The 16,153-nt window shown below is 35.4% G+C and overlaps 1 protein-coding gene across 7 annotated transcripts in view; it reads left to right on the top strand.

The window, feature by feature from the left end:
• REV3L (REV3 like, DNA directed polymerase zeta catalytic subunit) overlaps window positions 1-16,153 on the top strand; it is a 255,690-nt gene that overhangs the window by 150,739 nt on the left and 88,798 nt on the right. For all 7 annotated transcript variants that reach the window (XR_008915876.1, XM_007484438.3, XM_007484437.3 and 4 more), the window contains exons 13-14: window positions 2,207-6,404; window positions 12,920-13,857. Coding sequence is in view for 6 of the 7 variants with exons in the window: in XM_007484438.3 (XP_007484500.1) it covers window positions 2,207-6,404; window positions 12,920-13,857 (5,136 nt within the window). In the remaining variant the exon portion in view is untranslated. The remainder of the gene's footprint in view (window positions 1-2,206; window positions 6,405-12,919; window positions 13,858-16,153) is intronic.

Raw genomic sequence — 16,153 nt, 5'->3', positions numbered from 1 at the left:
AAACCAGCTGAGTTTTCACAGTTGATCATTGTATAATATTGCTGTTACTGTGTACAGTGTTCTCCTGGTTCTGCTTCTGGCTCTGCATCAGTTCATGTAGATTTTTCCAGCTTTTTCTAAAATCATCATGCTTACATTTTTTATAGAACAATAATGTTCTGTCACCAACATATACCATAATTTGTTCAGCCATTCTCCAACTGATAAAAATGCCCTTAATTTCTAATCCTTTTCCACCACAAAAAGAGCTGTTAAAAATATTTCTGTACAAGCAAGTTCCCCCACCCCTTCTTTGAGGTACAGACCCAGTATTGGTATTACAGGATCAATGGGTATGCTCAATTTTATGGCCCTTTGGGCATAGTTTCAAATTACCCTCCAGAATGGTCAGATTAGTTCACAACTCCACCAATAATGTCCTAGTTTTGCCACATCCCCTCCAATATTTATCACTTTGCTTTAACGGTACTTTAGCACAAGAATTTAGAATATTTTTTCATATAATTATTAGTGGATTTGATTTTTTTCACTTGAAAATTGCTTATGGCCTCTTGGGAATTAGCCCTAAGTATCTAATCCCGTGGTCATATAATTTAGACAGGAAACAAGGAAAATAACCTACTTTATTATCCTTTTCCAAATAATACCTGATTTAGAAAGTATCTGAAAATGTCCCTTCCACTTGAAATAATAATACAAAAAGGTAAGTTTGTATTAGGACTGAATTAATTTTAGTTATGTTTCATGGTTAAAATAAATATTTTTTCCTTTTCTTACCTCCAGTTTCCCAATTCCTGAATTAGAGTAAAAATGTTAGGATGATCAGATTTTACACATTTAATAATGTATGTTCCTTTGCATCAGCTTTCCCCCATGCCTGGAATGCATTCCTTCCTCACTTACACCTTGAAGAATCCTTTCTTTCTTTTTTTAAACCCTAACCTCCTTAGAATTTCTACTATGTATTAGTTCCAAGGCAGAATAGTGGGAAGGACTAAGTAATAGGGTTTAAGTGACCTGTCTAAAGTCACACAGCTAGGACATATTTGAGGCTAGATTTGAACACAGGACCTCCTGTCTATAGTCCTAGTTCTCTGTCCACTGAGCCACCCAGCTGCCCCTAATTCTTTGTTTCTTTCAAAACTTAGCCTTTGTCATGAAGCTCTTTCTGATCCCTCCTCCAAATCTCACCCAAATTATCTCATATTTAGTTTGCCTATTTTTATGTCAGTTTTGTCTACTCAGTAAAATGTCATCATCTTAATTAAGTGAGCTAATGAAGTACAGTGAGCCCAAAGTGCAAATAATAAAAAAAATAATCTGTTCTTGACCATAGGTAAGGTTTAAATGATAATTGTTTGCAAGTCTAACTTCCTAATATTAAAATTAATTCACATTTTCTGAGCATATTCCCTTTTGCTGAAATAATCCTCACCCAGGTAATTAGGAGGCAAGTAGGTTACTCAATGAGTAAAGTAGTGGGCCTGGACTCAGAATGTCTTGAATTCAAATCCAGTCTCAGATACTTGCTATGTAACCCTGAGCAAGTATCTTAACTTCTGCTTTTATCTACGTGAGAAAGAAATGGCAAACCACTTCAGTATCTTATGGGGTCATGAAGACATGAAGAGTCAGACAAGACTGAAAAACTGAACAAAGTAATTAGGAGTAGATCATGAAACAAAATTTACTATTGAACTTCCTAGATTATGTAAGTAGAAAATATTGTTAGGGAGTGAGGAAAGGTTCTCTTCCTTTGACTTTCTACATTATAAAGAAGAAAACTAACTCCCTCTACAAATGCAACCGGTATCTCCTCTGTCATGCATCTTCTAGAGCTTTCTAGGACCTTGAAAAGGTAAGTGACAGGGTCAAACAGCCCATGTGGGAGCCCAGGTCTTCCTGCCTCTGAGCCTGGGCCTTCTATGCCTACTGCCTTTGATAAGAAAAGAGGAGAATGTAATTGTAGATGCTTGAAAAATGTTGTAGGAGTATTGTATACTTGGGCGTGTTGTAATCATTTTTTAGTCTTCAGTTTTTTAACAGTGGAGACCTTTTGTTGATGTGAGTCATAATCAATAACATAAGTATTTGATTATGCATAGGTTCTTTCATCATGATTGTATCTTGATATGAAAAGGTATTTTAAAATAGATCTTTACAAAGAGGGACAATTTAAAATAACTAACTTATTTTCTCTTTACAGACAATCCATTGAACAATGAAAGTTCCAGAACTCACTCCTCTGTTATTGCAACAAGCAAAATGTCAGTCAAGACCTCCATCTTTCACAAAGATGCTGCTACATTAGAACCCCCATCTTCTGCTAAAATTACCTTTCCATGTAAACACACAAGTGCCCTTTCTTCCCATGTTTTGAATAAGGAGGATTTAATAGAAGATCTTTCACAGCCAAACAATATAGAGACAGGACCTGACCACACAGTCCATTCTCTTACAAATGAAAGCCCTTATTCCATGAAGTACCCAGGGTCTTTAAGCAGTACTGTCCATTCTGAAAACTCTCATAAAGAAAGTAGCAAGAAAGAAATCTTTGCAGTTTCTTCCTGTGAAAGTAGTATATTTGACTATGAAGAAGATATTTCATCTTTGAATAGACAAATATCAAATAGAAAGTATACCAGCATTAGAAAGGTAGAAAAAGATGCTTCTTTTATGCATATGAGTCACCATATTAATGAAAGTACATTGGGAAAAAACTTCAACTTTTCTGATTTGAGTCACTCAAAAAACAAGCTAACCTCTGAAGGAACTGAAAAAGGTAGCAGCACAGCTCTAAATAATTTTTTTCCCTCATCATTAACTGAAAATTGTGAATTAGTGTCTTGCTCAGGTGAGAGTAGAACTATGGTGCATTCTGTAGAAGGTGCCAGTGATGAAGGTGGAATCAGTAAACTTAAAATTAGGTATGAAGAATTTCAAGAACATAAGATTGAGAAACCAAGTCTCAGCCAACAAGCAGCACATTATATGTTTTTTCCAAGTGTTGTTCTTTCTAATTGTCTTAGTAGACCACAGAAACTATCCCCTGTAACATATAAACTGCAACCTGGAAACAAACAGTCTCGGTTAAAGCTAAGTAAAAAGAAACTTGTAGATCATCAGGAGAATCCTCCCAGTATCAATGATATTGGGTCCACTAAAGAAGGTTGTTATTTGCAAGGTAGCACTTGTAGTACTAATTCTGAGAAAGATGATGCACTATCCAATGATGTAATTAGAGTTGCTCGTGAAGCTTTTGAAAATAAAGCACCTGCAGATAGTTGTATCGACTGTCACTTTGGAGATGGAACTTTGGAATCTGAGCAATCTTTTGGACTCTTTGGAAATAAATACACACTAAGAGCCAAACGTAAAGTGAATTATGAGACTGAAGATAGTGAGTCAAGCTTTGTCACACACAACTCAAAAATTAGCCTACCTCAATCCATGGAGATTGGTGAAAGTTTAGATGGATCTCTAAAATCTCGAAAACGGAGAAAAATGTCTAAAAAACTGCCACCTGTCATTATTAAGTATATCATTATTAATAGATTTAGAGGGAGAAAAAATATGCTTGTGAAGCTAGGGAAAATAGATTCTAAAGAGAAGCAGGTAATACTTACAGAGGAAAAAATGGACCTGTATAAAAAGCTTGCACCTTTGAAGGATTTTTGGCCAAAAGTTCCTGACTCCCCTGCAACCAAATACCCCATTTATCCATTAACACCAAAGAAAAGTCATAGAAGGAAAGCAAAACATAAGTCAGCAAAGAAAAAAACTGGCAAACAGCAGAAGACAAATAATAAAAATATCAAAAGAACGTTGTCTTTTAGGAAAAAACGATCACATACTATTCTTTCTCCTCCCTCTCCATCTTACAATGCTGAAACTGAAGACTGTGACTTGAATTACAGTGATGTTATGTCTAAGCTTGGTTTTCTTTCTGAGAGAAGCACAAGTCCTGTGAATTCTTCTCCACCTCGCTGCTGGTCTCCCACAGATCCAAGAGCTGAAGAAATTATTACTGCTTCAGACAAAGAAGCATTGTTGCTTTTTAAGGGTCCTAATATATATAACAGCAAGGCTATTAATTCCAGTATGGGAAAAAATAGTCGAGCAAAAGCTCAGGTTAAGAAATCAAAAACAAAACTTGTTAATCCCTCTGTAGTTTCTAAAAAAAGGAATAAACGAACTCAAACTCGAAAGCCAGGAGAGGATGGAAGGAAGAAACCTAGAGCAAAGCAGAAACAAAAAATAAGTGAAAAAGGCAGTACCTCAAGAAAGCACATAACATTCAAAGACGAAAAAATAAACACACAAACAAATGCTGAAGTTAAGTTTGTAATAAAACACCAAGATCTCTCTGAGACTGCCAACAACTTTGGAGGTTCCCAGTCACTTAATAAACAGAAAGATGTTTCTGTGCCTAGCCCTGCTACCATACATCCCCTCTCAACTCCACTCCCTTCAATAGTTAATGTGCAACAGAAGTCACCAGGCTGCTTTCCTTCTTCCTTAGAAAATAAGTCCATAGATTTGCAAGCATTTTCTTCTCCACAAGATGATTTATGTTCATCATTAGTTTCTACACCTATAGGTACCGGAAAGGAATTATCAAAAATGAATACTCAATGGTCCCATAATCAAAGTACCATTTTTAGTATAAAGGAGTCAACTTTGATTCAAAATAATATATTTGATCTTTCCAACCATTTGTCTCAGGTAGCTCAGAATACACAGTTATCTTTGAATATGATGTCTACAAAGGCAGAAGAAAATGCAAATTCACACAAAAAAATTTTGTCATCTGTTGGAAAATTAAATGAACATCACAGCTCCCTAGATTCAGTGAAATCAGATCAGCTACATGCCCCTAATTTTTTGCATTGCAAAGATAGTCAACAGCACATTGTTTGCATGCCAGAACCATCAAAGCACAGTGATCCTTATTCCCCTATACACATAGCCTCTGAAGAAAACCATGGATCTCTTCAGTTACCTAACAACTGCTTTGTAACTTCCTTGAGAAGTCCAATAAAACAAATAGCATGGGAGCAGAAACAGAGGGGTTTTATTTTGGATATGTCCAGTTTTAAACCTGAAAGAGTAAAGCAGCGATCACTGTCAGAAGCAATTTCACAAACCAAAGCACTTTCTCAGTGCAAAAATCGAAACGTATCAGCAGCTGCATTTGGGGAAGGACAGTCTGGATTAGCAGTTCTGAAAGAATTACTCCAAAAAAGACAGCAGAAAGCACAAAATGCACATGTTATGCAAGACCCTATATCAAGTAAACCTCAACTGAACAGAAGCATTTCTTGTTCTCTTGAACCTAATAAAGCAGTCAAAAGATCACGATCAGTAACATCTCCAAGAAAACCTCGAACAACTAGAAGTACAAAACCTAAAGAAAAAATCCCCAAAATTTTAAAATTAGACTCTTTGAATTTACAGAACACTGGTCAGATAGACCACTCCATTTCTGACGATAGCCCTATCTTTTTTTCAGATCCAGGTTTTGAAAGTTGTTACTCACTTGAAGATAGCTTGTCACCAGAACATAATTATAATTTTGATATTAATACCATAGGGCAAACTGGATTTTGTAGTTTTTATTCAGGAAGTCAGTTTGTCCCAGCTGATCAGAATTTGCCACAGAAGTTTCTAAGTGATGCAGTTCAAGATCTGTTTCCTGCACAAACCACTGAAAATGAGTTTTTAAGTCATGATAGTCAGAAGTGTGATGAAAACAAGCATCTTTCAGCAGACCCAGCCTCCTGGATTAGATCTGGTGCTTTAAGTCCTGAACTTTTTGATAAGCCACCAGTAGAAGGCAATGAGAATCATCGGCACAGTCAGTGGAAAAACAGTTTACACCCTCTATCATCTCGATCTAATTCAATAATGGATTCTTTCTGTGTCCAACAGCCAGGTGAATGTATAAATGAGAAATCCATTTTGAGTAGGAATTCCGTAAGCAAAGAAGTGTTTCTTAGCCTTCCACAGCCAAGTGATTCAAACTGGATTCAAAACCACACTAGAAAAGAAACTTCTTTTGACACAGTACAGTCCCTTGATTCCATCAATACCTCTTTTACTGCAATATTATCCTCTCCCGATGGTGAACTTGTAGATGCAGCTTCAGAAGACTTAGAATTATATGTTTCAAGAAATAATGAGATGTTAACACCCACTCCAGACAGTTCACCAAGATCTACCAGTTCTCCTTCACAATCTAAAAATGGCAGTTTCACACCTCGAACTGCTCATATTCTGAAACCACTCATGTCCCCACCAAGTCGGGAAGAAATTATGGCAACTTTATTGGATCATGACCTTGCAGAAACTATTTACCAAGAACCATTTTGTAGTAATCCTTCTGATGCACCAGAAAAACCAAGGTAATAATGCCCTTTTTTTTTTCAAACTGATTTAAACACCTGCATAACGATAATATATAGCCTCACATTCATTGTCATTTGTTTTATAACTCCTTATTTCAAACAGTCTTTTTAACAGTCGATAGTTATCAATAGATAGATATCAAATGTGGATAGTTATTCATAAGGACTTCAAAGAAAGGGACTGTTGCAAGCCTAATACCTTGACTCAGAGGACATTCCTAGTTTTCTTTGTCAGGAATACACACACTAATTAAATCACAGATCTGAAGCAAAAAAAATAAATTAAATTAAAATAACACCTAAGCATGTGCCATTCTAATACTGACTTATAAAACATGAAATATGCTTGAAAAATTCCAAATGCTATACAGATAATTAACATGATAGATATTGCATAATAATCCACCTATTATATTGCTCAGCAAATGCTCATTAAATGAATGAATAATGTTATTATGAGAATTCACAACCCCTGAGATTACTGAGTACTACATGTAGTCAAATTAATTTATTTTTGTGGTATAAAAGGCATACATAATGAGTAGTGGACCCATATTTAGTACTATATATTGAGATATTAAATACAAAGATCAGTGGACTTAGGAGTCAGAAGATCTATGGGCTGAAACTGGCTCTACTATTTATTACACATGGATAAATTAAGGCAAGTAATTTCCAGAGGTTTATTTTTTTCAGTTATTTTTTAAAATTGGTTTACTTGCCTTTCATACCTAAAAAAGTTATTGTAGCAAGTGAAATAATGTATGTGAAAATATTTTTAAATAATAAAGTACTATGTAGCATAAGAAATTGTTATAAAATATCAATTAGAATGTTTAATAGTTATATAGTACTTTGATGGAACATTGTAGAGAGCATTGGTTCTGAAATGAAGACCTATGTTCATATCCTACCTCTGTCCTTTACTGCCTCATGACCAATCAACTTAACCTCCCTGGACCTGTTAACTCATCTATGTCATGAGAAAGTTGGATTAAATATTTTAAGCCCCTTTTAACTCTATAGCTGTCATTTTATCATTTTTAAACAGATTTAATGTTTCAGTTTTAAAATGGTACATGCTGTTATTTTGGCTTAAGGGGGCTAGGGGAGAGGGCAGACTAGTGATTATATTGGATTAGAGAACTTCTGAGAAAGGAAACTGCTACTGTAGATTATCTGCCATTCTTCAATTTATATTCTTAGAGAGGTGCCTAAGCACTAACAGTTTAAGTCGTTTGCCTAGGATGAAACAACCTGTATGTGTCAGAGATGGGACTTGAAAACCCTTTTCTTTACTTCAAGACTCAGCCCTCAATCTACTGTGCCATGCTGTCTCTTTTGAATATTAAATTAAGTTAAATACCAATCATGGCCCTTCCATAAAGGGAAGTTTACTCTCTTATTCAATTAATTAAATTTTAATAAATGAATTAAAATCCTATTAAATGAATTGACTCTAGACAAAAAGGCAAACCTGAGTTTAAATCATGCCTCTGATATATATAAAATTCCTCACTTAGTATATGTGGAAAATGGTTAATAATGCAGTTATGAAACTAAGATGAAATATTTTCTATAAAGCTCTTTGCAAATCTTGAAACACTAAATAAATGCCATTTGCTGATGGTGATGAAGATTGATAAACTAAAAGTGTACTTCTTACTCCCTAGATTTCAGTACTTCTGTTTCTTAAAGGCAAGTACTAGATGTTGATTATGGAAGTAAATAAAGCTACTGAAAATATCTCATAGAGGACTAGCAGGAACTTTTAAAACCTACTTTTCAAATCATTTGTAGTTATAACATATATTTGAATGCTTCATTAAATATTTGGTTTTCACTCTTCATCCCTAATACTACTTTACCACACAATTTTTCCCCGGAGAAGAATACTATTTGTTTCTGTAACATTCAGAAAGATAGCAACATACTCTACTCCCTCCAACATAGTCCCTCTGTTTCAGATCCCTGTGAAGTCCTAAACTTATGACACAGAGATAAGAGAACCTTTTTGTTTCTAGTTATTTGGTTCTGCTGCAACTGCTATTTGGTTCAAAATTGTGAAGTCATTCTATTTTGTATGAGTGGGCTTTTGATCTTACTGTCCTCAAAATTATCGGTAATGAAACAGATTTTCTATGTAGTATGTTTTTGCTCTGTAAGGACTAGGACATAGTCTTATAAGCTTTTTTCACTACACAGAAAACTTTGCTTTCCATAGAGACTATGCCAGGACTGACATCTGGCCACAAGGTATAAAGAAGAAAAAATGCTCTTGGGAATATTTCTGCAATTCAAATTTATTTCACAATGAGATTTAACAGTTGATATTTTTTTAATAAACCCTTACTTTCCACCTTAGAATCAATACTATGTATTAGTTTTAAGGCAGAAGAGTGGCAATATCAACCTAAGACATTAACAGGTTATAGAAAGAGCTCTCTGGTCTATGGAAGAGCTCTAACTTTTAAAGAAACTGCTTCTATGGGAACCTCTTTTTGAGGTTTTGGTACCTCTATTATCCTGAAACAAGAATATTTACGAAGCATATTTATTGTTAATTTGAGAAACTAGAATAAATTATTCTACATAAAGGAAATAGTGTGGGAATTCATCTATTACTTCAAATGAAATTTAATGGAACTATGTGAATTCAGTCAGTAATCAACAAGCATTATTCAATGCCTTCTATATTTTAGACATTTGGCCCCAATGTCTTAGGCACTAAGGATACAAATGCAAAAGCAAAATGGCTCCTGCCCACAAGGAGCTTACTTTCTGTCTCAAGATCATAGGTTTTTATCTGAAAGAGACCTCTGACATTTGTTCCAACTCCCTGTTTTATAAATGAGGAAGCTGAAGCATACAGAGCTTAAATGATTTACCCAAGTTCAAATAAGTAGGAAGTAACAGCCAGTCCTGTCATTTCCTATTATTGTGAAATCTAAGTCTAGTCCCTGTTCTTATCCCTATAATCTGAACCTTCCAATTATCTGTCTACTGTACTTTGCTTCCCATCTTAGTGGAAATGGCATATACACATATAAATAAATACAAAACACATACCCAAATATGAAATAATTTGGAGTGTACCGGTAGCTAGGGGGATTAGGAAGGGCCTCATATTTTAGGTAACTCAAGTTGAGTTTTGAAGGAAATGAGATTCTGAGAATTGAGGAGTACATTCCAGATATGGAGCACAATCTTTTGAAATTGCAAGAAAATGCAAGATATGGCATAGGAATTGGTTTGAATGTGATATCATATCTGAGAGAAAAATTCTATAGAATTAAGAGTGTCGAAGTGAAGAACAAATGTCCTTCAAGTGTACTTTGGCTTTCTAAAAGTAAAACAGATTATTTAAGTAGGTGGTATATTTCTCTGTAAGTCTTCATTAAGAGGTTAGATGGTAACTTCTCAGGGATAGAGAGGAATCCTATTCAGATATGGTTTAGACAATATGATCAGCAAGATCTTTTCCAACTGAGATTCTGTGGCTATTTTATTGAAAATATTGAGAAGAAATCAGTTACTCAATAAAGTTAAACTGTTTACATTTCTAAAAAAAAATTGAGTAGCTGTTATTCACTCATTTCAAGTACTGAATAAAAGCACAAGTTCTTATAAGTAAAGGTGAAAGATAAGGAGAGTCTTTGCATTATCTGAGGATTTAGAATGATTTCAGAGCAAGAGCTGGTGTTTCTTACAACTTTTGGTTATCAAAGAAAATCAGCATCATTTGCCATGAGCTCCTTCATTTCTCTATGTTTCATAACTTCTTAAAATCATCCTCTCTTGCATTTTATTTCATTCTAATTATTGATGTCTTGATCTTCCACACCAAGACCTACTTCTCTTACATATACCTTTAATCTTACTCTTTCCATCTTCAGAAAATTGTTCCCATAATCATATTCTTTCTCTTTATACTGTTTAGTCCTTCCCTTCTGCTTACATACATGACCATGTCTTCCCCATCCTTTAAAAAAAAAAAACTTTCACAAAAAACACTGATGAATTAAAGAGTATTCAGAGAAGTTCAAACAAGATCATTGAATTTCTACAATAGGGGAAGAGTTGAAACTGGAGATTTTTAGCCTGAAAGAGAAAAGACCTAGGGAATGCATGGTAATTGTCTTCAGCTTTTAGAAGTTCTATCATGTGGAAGAAGGATTTAACTTGTTCTTTTTTGGCCAAAGAAAGTAGAAAATTAATGTGAAAGAAGATGTAGAAATATTCATCTTGGTCACGGTTGTACAAAAATCGAATGGATTATGTCAGTGGACCTTCTTTGGAGATCTTCCAAGTAAAGTTTGGATAACTACTTGTTAGGTATATGGCTGAGTTTTTTCAGCAATAAGTTAGATGACCAGTAATTTCCTTTCCTTCTTAGAAAGTCTGTGAAAAATCTATGACGATGAATGTAAAATATGACAATATGTCACCTGTCATTATGAAAGAGGAAAAAACACTTCAACTAGACTCTACCATCAACTCTGCATATCATTCTGTATCTCTCCTCCATCTCAGTTCCCTTTAGATGAAACTGTTCATACTCATTGCCTTTACTTGACTCCTATTGCCTCTCATCCCTCTGCAGTTAGAATTATCATCCAACTAAAACTGCTCTCTCCAAAGTTGCCAGTGAGCTTCTCATTGCCAAATATGTTGGCCAAATATGATGATGTTAGTTCTCATCCTTCTTGACCTCACTACAACATTCAACACGGTTGATTATATTCTCTTGGATACTTGCTTCTATTAGTGATAATTCTCTCGTTTCCCTTTCTTTCTGTTCAGTTGAATTACTTAATCTGTTTCCTTTACTGTATCACACCACCCATATTATACACTTTTACTGTTGTTCCCCCAGATTCTCTCCTGACCCCTCTTGTTTTTACAGTCTCTCACTTTGAGACCTCATTGACTCCCATGAGTTCAATATCATTTCTATTCAGATAACTGCCAAATCTATATATCCAGCCCTCCTCTGTCCATATTCCACCCTTGCATTACTAATTAAATATTATGTTTTGAACTGGAACACTTCAGGAGATAATTGGTCTTCCTTTCTTAGAATTGTACAAGGGAAGATGCAAAATAAAAGATATTATCACATGTGGCCAAGAATTATCACACTGCATTGCCTTTCAAAAAAGAAAGACAAAAATTAATTTATCAAATTTTTCCTCTCCCTATACCCCCCCAAGCCATAAGTAGGTATTCTTTACAAAGAGACCAAAGTGGGATCTGAAGCCAAAAGCATTGACTTTGCATTCCAACCAAAAATAAATAAATAAATAAATGAAACTCGGAGCTAATGAGCCCTGGAGGCCAGAAATAAAATCAAAGAATATTCAGACCAGGACAGGAAAGGGTCTAGAAGATTTACACAGAGATGATAGAAAGAACTTAAAACATGTATTAAATGGATTGAACATGAACACATTCAAAAGATTTCTGCCCATAGTAGTCAAGAATGGCTCCATGAAGGAGTTGGAATTTTAGTAGGAATCTGAATTAGGTTAGAAATTAGAAAGAACTTTGCAAAGACTGATCAGAAGGAGAAAAGAAAAAAAAAATTTTTAATATATTTATTTCTTCTCAACAGTGATAGCAGGCTGTCTCTAGGTAGTGAACTAAATCCCCATCATTGAAGATATTCAAGAAGAGGTTGCTATAATGTAAAGGTTCTTTGCTTATTTTTGCCATGACCCCTTTTGGCAGAATGGTAAAACCCATGCACCCTTTCTCAGAAAATGTTTACAAAGGAAAATAATTATATTGAAATATAGTTATCAGATTTCTTGAAAGCAAGTTTATGGATTTCCAAGACAAGGATTTCCTAAATTTAGGGGCAAGTTGAACTCAACCAAGATCTCTTCCAACTCTTAGGTTCTCTGAGTAATCTGAGACTATATTTAATTTATTTCTTCATACGCTAAATCCAAAATTCCCTCCTATTTATACAAATGAACTGAAGTATAGTGATAGATTGTCATTAATTGGACTTAGAAAGGAGGTCATAACTAGAGAGAGGAGAAAAGTAGGGAAAGGCTATATATAAAAGTTGGCAATGTGATGTAAGCAGTATCATTTTTTTTTAACCTCTAGATGATAATTGCAAAAAATGGGGGGGAGGGGCAAGAAAATAGAAGCAACTTGAAGTTCAACCTTCTACTTAATGACAACCTATTTTTCCAAAAGTTACTTTACTTATAGATAAAGCATATAAATTATTTGAGAAATTATGAGAATACTGTAATACAATCACTATCCTCCCAGGGACAAATGATATACTAGGAGACCCTATCCAATATTCACATGCCTATACTGAAAACTGAAAAACATATCCATTGTGCAGACTCTTTAGAATATCTCAGTAAGAACTGAAAATTTGGGGGGGCTTCATTGAGTCTAAGAAGGATTTATTTACCATCCCTAAAGGTATGGAATAAACTTTTTGATCTTTTCCTTTAAGGCCGAACACTAAAATATTTTCATTTCAGGGAGATTGGAGGACGACTTCTCATGGTAGAAACCAGGCTTCCAAATGATCTGGCTGAATTTGAAGGAGACTTTTCACTTGAAGGACTAAGATTGTGGAAAACAGCTTTCTCAGCAATGACTCAGAATCCAAGATCAGGATCACCACCTCGTAATGGCCAGGCGGTAGCCAGTAAAGGATCAAATAATAGCCATAAAACTATGGAAGATAAAAAAATTGTGATTATGCCTTGTAAATGTGCCCCAAGCCCCCAACTGGTTCAAGCATGGCTTCAAGCCAAAGAAGAGTATGAACGTTCCAAGAAATTGCCTAAAATTGAGCCAACTGAAATAGTAAAATCCACTGAAAATTTAGGCTATCCAGTTAACCAAGATGACAGACCTGTAGTGCCTCCTCAAAATGATACTGTTTTACATGTGGCCCCTTCCACAACAGGAATTAAGGAAGACTTATGTAATTCTGAGCTTCGTGCACAAGTCCCAAAGGGTAATTCCACAGAATGTAGAACTGTAGTTGAAAGTCAGACACTGCCAATTGTGTCTTCTGCAGGAGAACCTGAAAAAGATGATGCTGAAGATGATGATTATTATGTTAGTTACAGCTCCCCAGATTCCCCAGTACTTCCTCCTTGGCAACAAGCAGCATCCCCAGATTCCAAATTGTTAGATGTAAATGATAAGTCTTGTAAGATAAACCACAAAGACCCATCACCAAAAGAAGAGCTGAATTCCTTCCCTATGGAGAGCTTCCCAAAAGCTAAAAATGGCATACAGGACAGTCCTCATAGTGAGACCCAAGAGACTCAAACTAAGTCCCCCTGCCAATTTAGAGCAAAAAATGGAAAATGTGATTCATATTGCCTTCATAGTACACCCATCATTCAGAGAAGACATCTAGATAGGTTACCTGAAGCAAATGACATTAGTCCTTTATCAAGAGGTAAGTGTAAAAGAAAAAATTATACCCAGTATTTCTTGCAGTGGATCAGAATATCACGATGTATTGAGACCAGAGGCTTTGAATGAACCCATTTATTAGGTACCTACTATGTGTAAGGCATTGTGTTAAACACCAGAGATGCGAAGAAAAATATAAGGCCCAACACTCAGATTAACAAAATTAAAGGGGATATAAAAATGTACTTATCTCGGGGAACAGTTCAGTCTTCATGGAAGAGTTGGCATTTTAACAGTCTTGAAGAATGAGAAAGATTTCAATAGGTAGAGATGTCAAGGGAAAGCATTTCCCATCGTAGGGAACAAAGCAAAAATAAGTGGAAGTGAATGCACTATCCAAGAACTTTTCATAGAATTTTAAGTATAGGTGTATGCTGCTTAATGTCATTAACAGGCTGAGTATCACCATGTTTAGTTCTTGTTAATTTCCTAAATCGCCAAAAGGTTCAAGCATGGCTTTAAGCCAATATTCAAAATGTATATTCCATTTTAGGAAGAATATTGTCAAGTTAGAACATGTCTAATTGGGAATGCCAGAATGATAAGAGAACTTAAAACCATACTATAGGAAGGTCATGTAATTAATATAAAGATTGGTTGAAGTTACTATGTAAATTTGACCAAAAGAAAAAGCAAGAAAGGGTAGATAAGACAGCTGTCTTCAAGTAGATGAAAAGTTGACATGTGGGAATCGAATTAGGTTTTTACTGTATTTTTAAGTAGTCCTTGAAGTCAAGAAGCATGACCAGTGAGTGCAAGTTATAGAGAGCCAGATTTCAATTTGTTATCAAGAATACCTCCGTAAAATAAAACTGAACAAAAGTAGAATGCATTGCTTCATTAAGTAGTAAGTCTGTTCTTTAGGAATGTTCAACTAGAGACTAGATAGCTATTTACAAAGACTTAGATTTTAGAGTTGGGAGGAATCTTCAAGATCATAACATCCAACCTCATTTTACAGATAGAGAAATTGAAGCCTCCAGAGGTTAAGTGACATACCAGGGTCACACAGATTATAAATAACATCCAGAATTCAAACCCAGTACTTATAGCAAATCTAGTACTTTTTGCAATATTGTTAAAGGTATGAGAGAGAGAATTCCAGCTAAGGGCATGGATTATCTTGGAGTCAATGATTCTGAGGTAAACATTAAGTGCCAATTTGCAAGGCACTATGATGCTAGGTTCTGGATCTAGAAATATGAAAATATATTCTGTGTCCTCTTGAGGCTTATAATGGAATAAATAAAAGTCAATTAAAATTAACCAATAAGATTATATATAATAAATGCAAAAGAGAGATCATGGGGGTATGAAAGATTCAAGGATTGCTTCTTGCTGGGGTACTCAGGAAAGGTTTTGGGGCACTTTAAAGTAATCCTAGAAGGAAAGGATTTCAACAGGTATAGATTCAGAATAAGTGTAGAATTCATTCCATATATGAAGGATGGAAACAGTTCTTGTGCCAGAGATGCCAAAATAAGTGATCCAGTTTGGCCAGAACATTGAATATGTGAAAAGCACTAAAATAAGAATGGAAAGATAGATTGGAGCCAGATTTGAGGTAGCCTTAAATATCAAGCTAAGGAGTTTGTATTTGATTTAGTTTGTTAACTTGGAAATAACACACAACTACTAAAGTAGTCAGAAAAACCAAGTCTTTAATCAGGAAAGAGATAGGTCCAGTAATCCCGGCTAGCATGGAGCCCAGTGCCAAAAACTACTCAGGGTCAACACCCTGGGGGTTCCTGGTACACATCCCTGGGAAAATGCACCCTGCCAGATGGTTTCTCCAAAGAACCATAGGACTTGGGGAACTTGTATACCTTTTGGGGAACTAAGGACAGAGAAGTATGATTGGTTGGCATTACCATGGTTACAAGGAAATGGAAAGTCCTCCACAGGATTATCTGGGAGAGAGAGGCTAGTGCTTTACAATGGATACAAAAGGGAAAAAATCCAGCCTAGGACTGGGCTACCTAGGAGAGGACTTTGATAAAATGGGGGGAAACTACTTCCACAAAAGGGTACTTAACATCTGATTAGGATTACCTTTAAGTCTATTTGTTCAGTCTGGGACTTATGTCCCAGTGAGTTCTCCTGGGATTGGGGCAGACTTGGGATCTCCAGATTTCAAGTTGACAAGTTTCTACTGGTTTTTATGCATGCAGTCAAACTGTAAGCCAGCTAGGTGGTGCAATGAATTGTCAGGAAAACTCTTGTTTCTGAGTTCAAATTTGCCCTCCAGGTTTTCTTAGATTTTCTTCCCTATAAAATGA

This window comes from Monodelphis domestica, chromosome 2 (assembly GCF_027887165.1).
Source record: "Monodelphis domestica isolate mMonDom1 chromosome 2, mMonDom1.pri, whole genome shotgun sequence".
Classification (NCBI taxonomy): domain Eukaryota; kingdom Metazoa; phylum Chordata; class Mammalia; order Didelphimorphia; family Didelphidae; genus Monodelphis; species Monodelphis domestica.
Note: the sequence above shows the minus strand (reverse complement) of the source record. Positions and strands in the feature narration are given on the sequence as shown.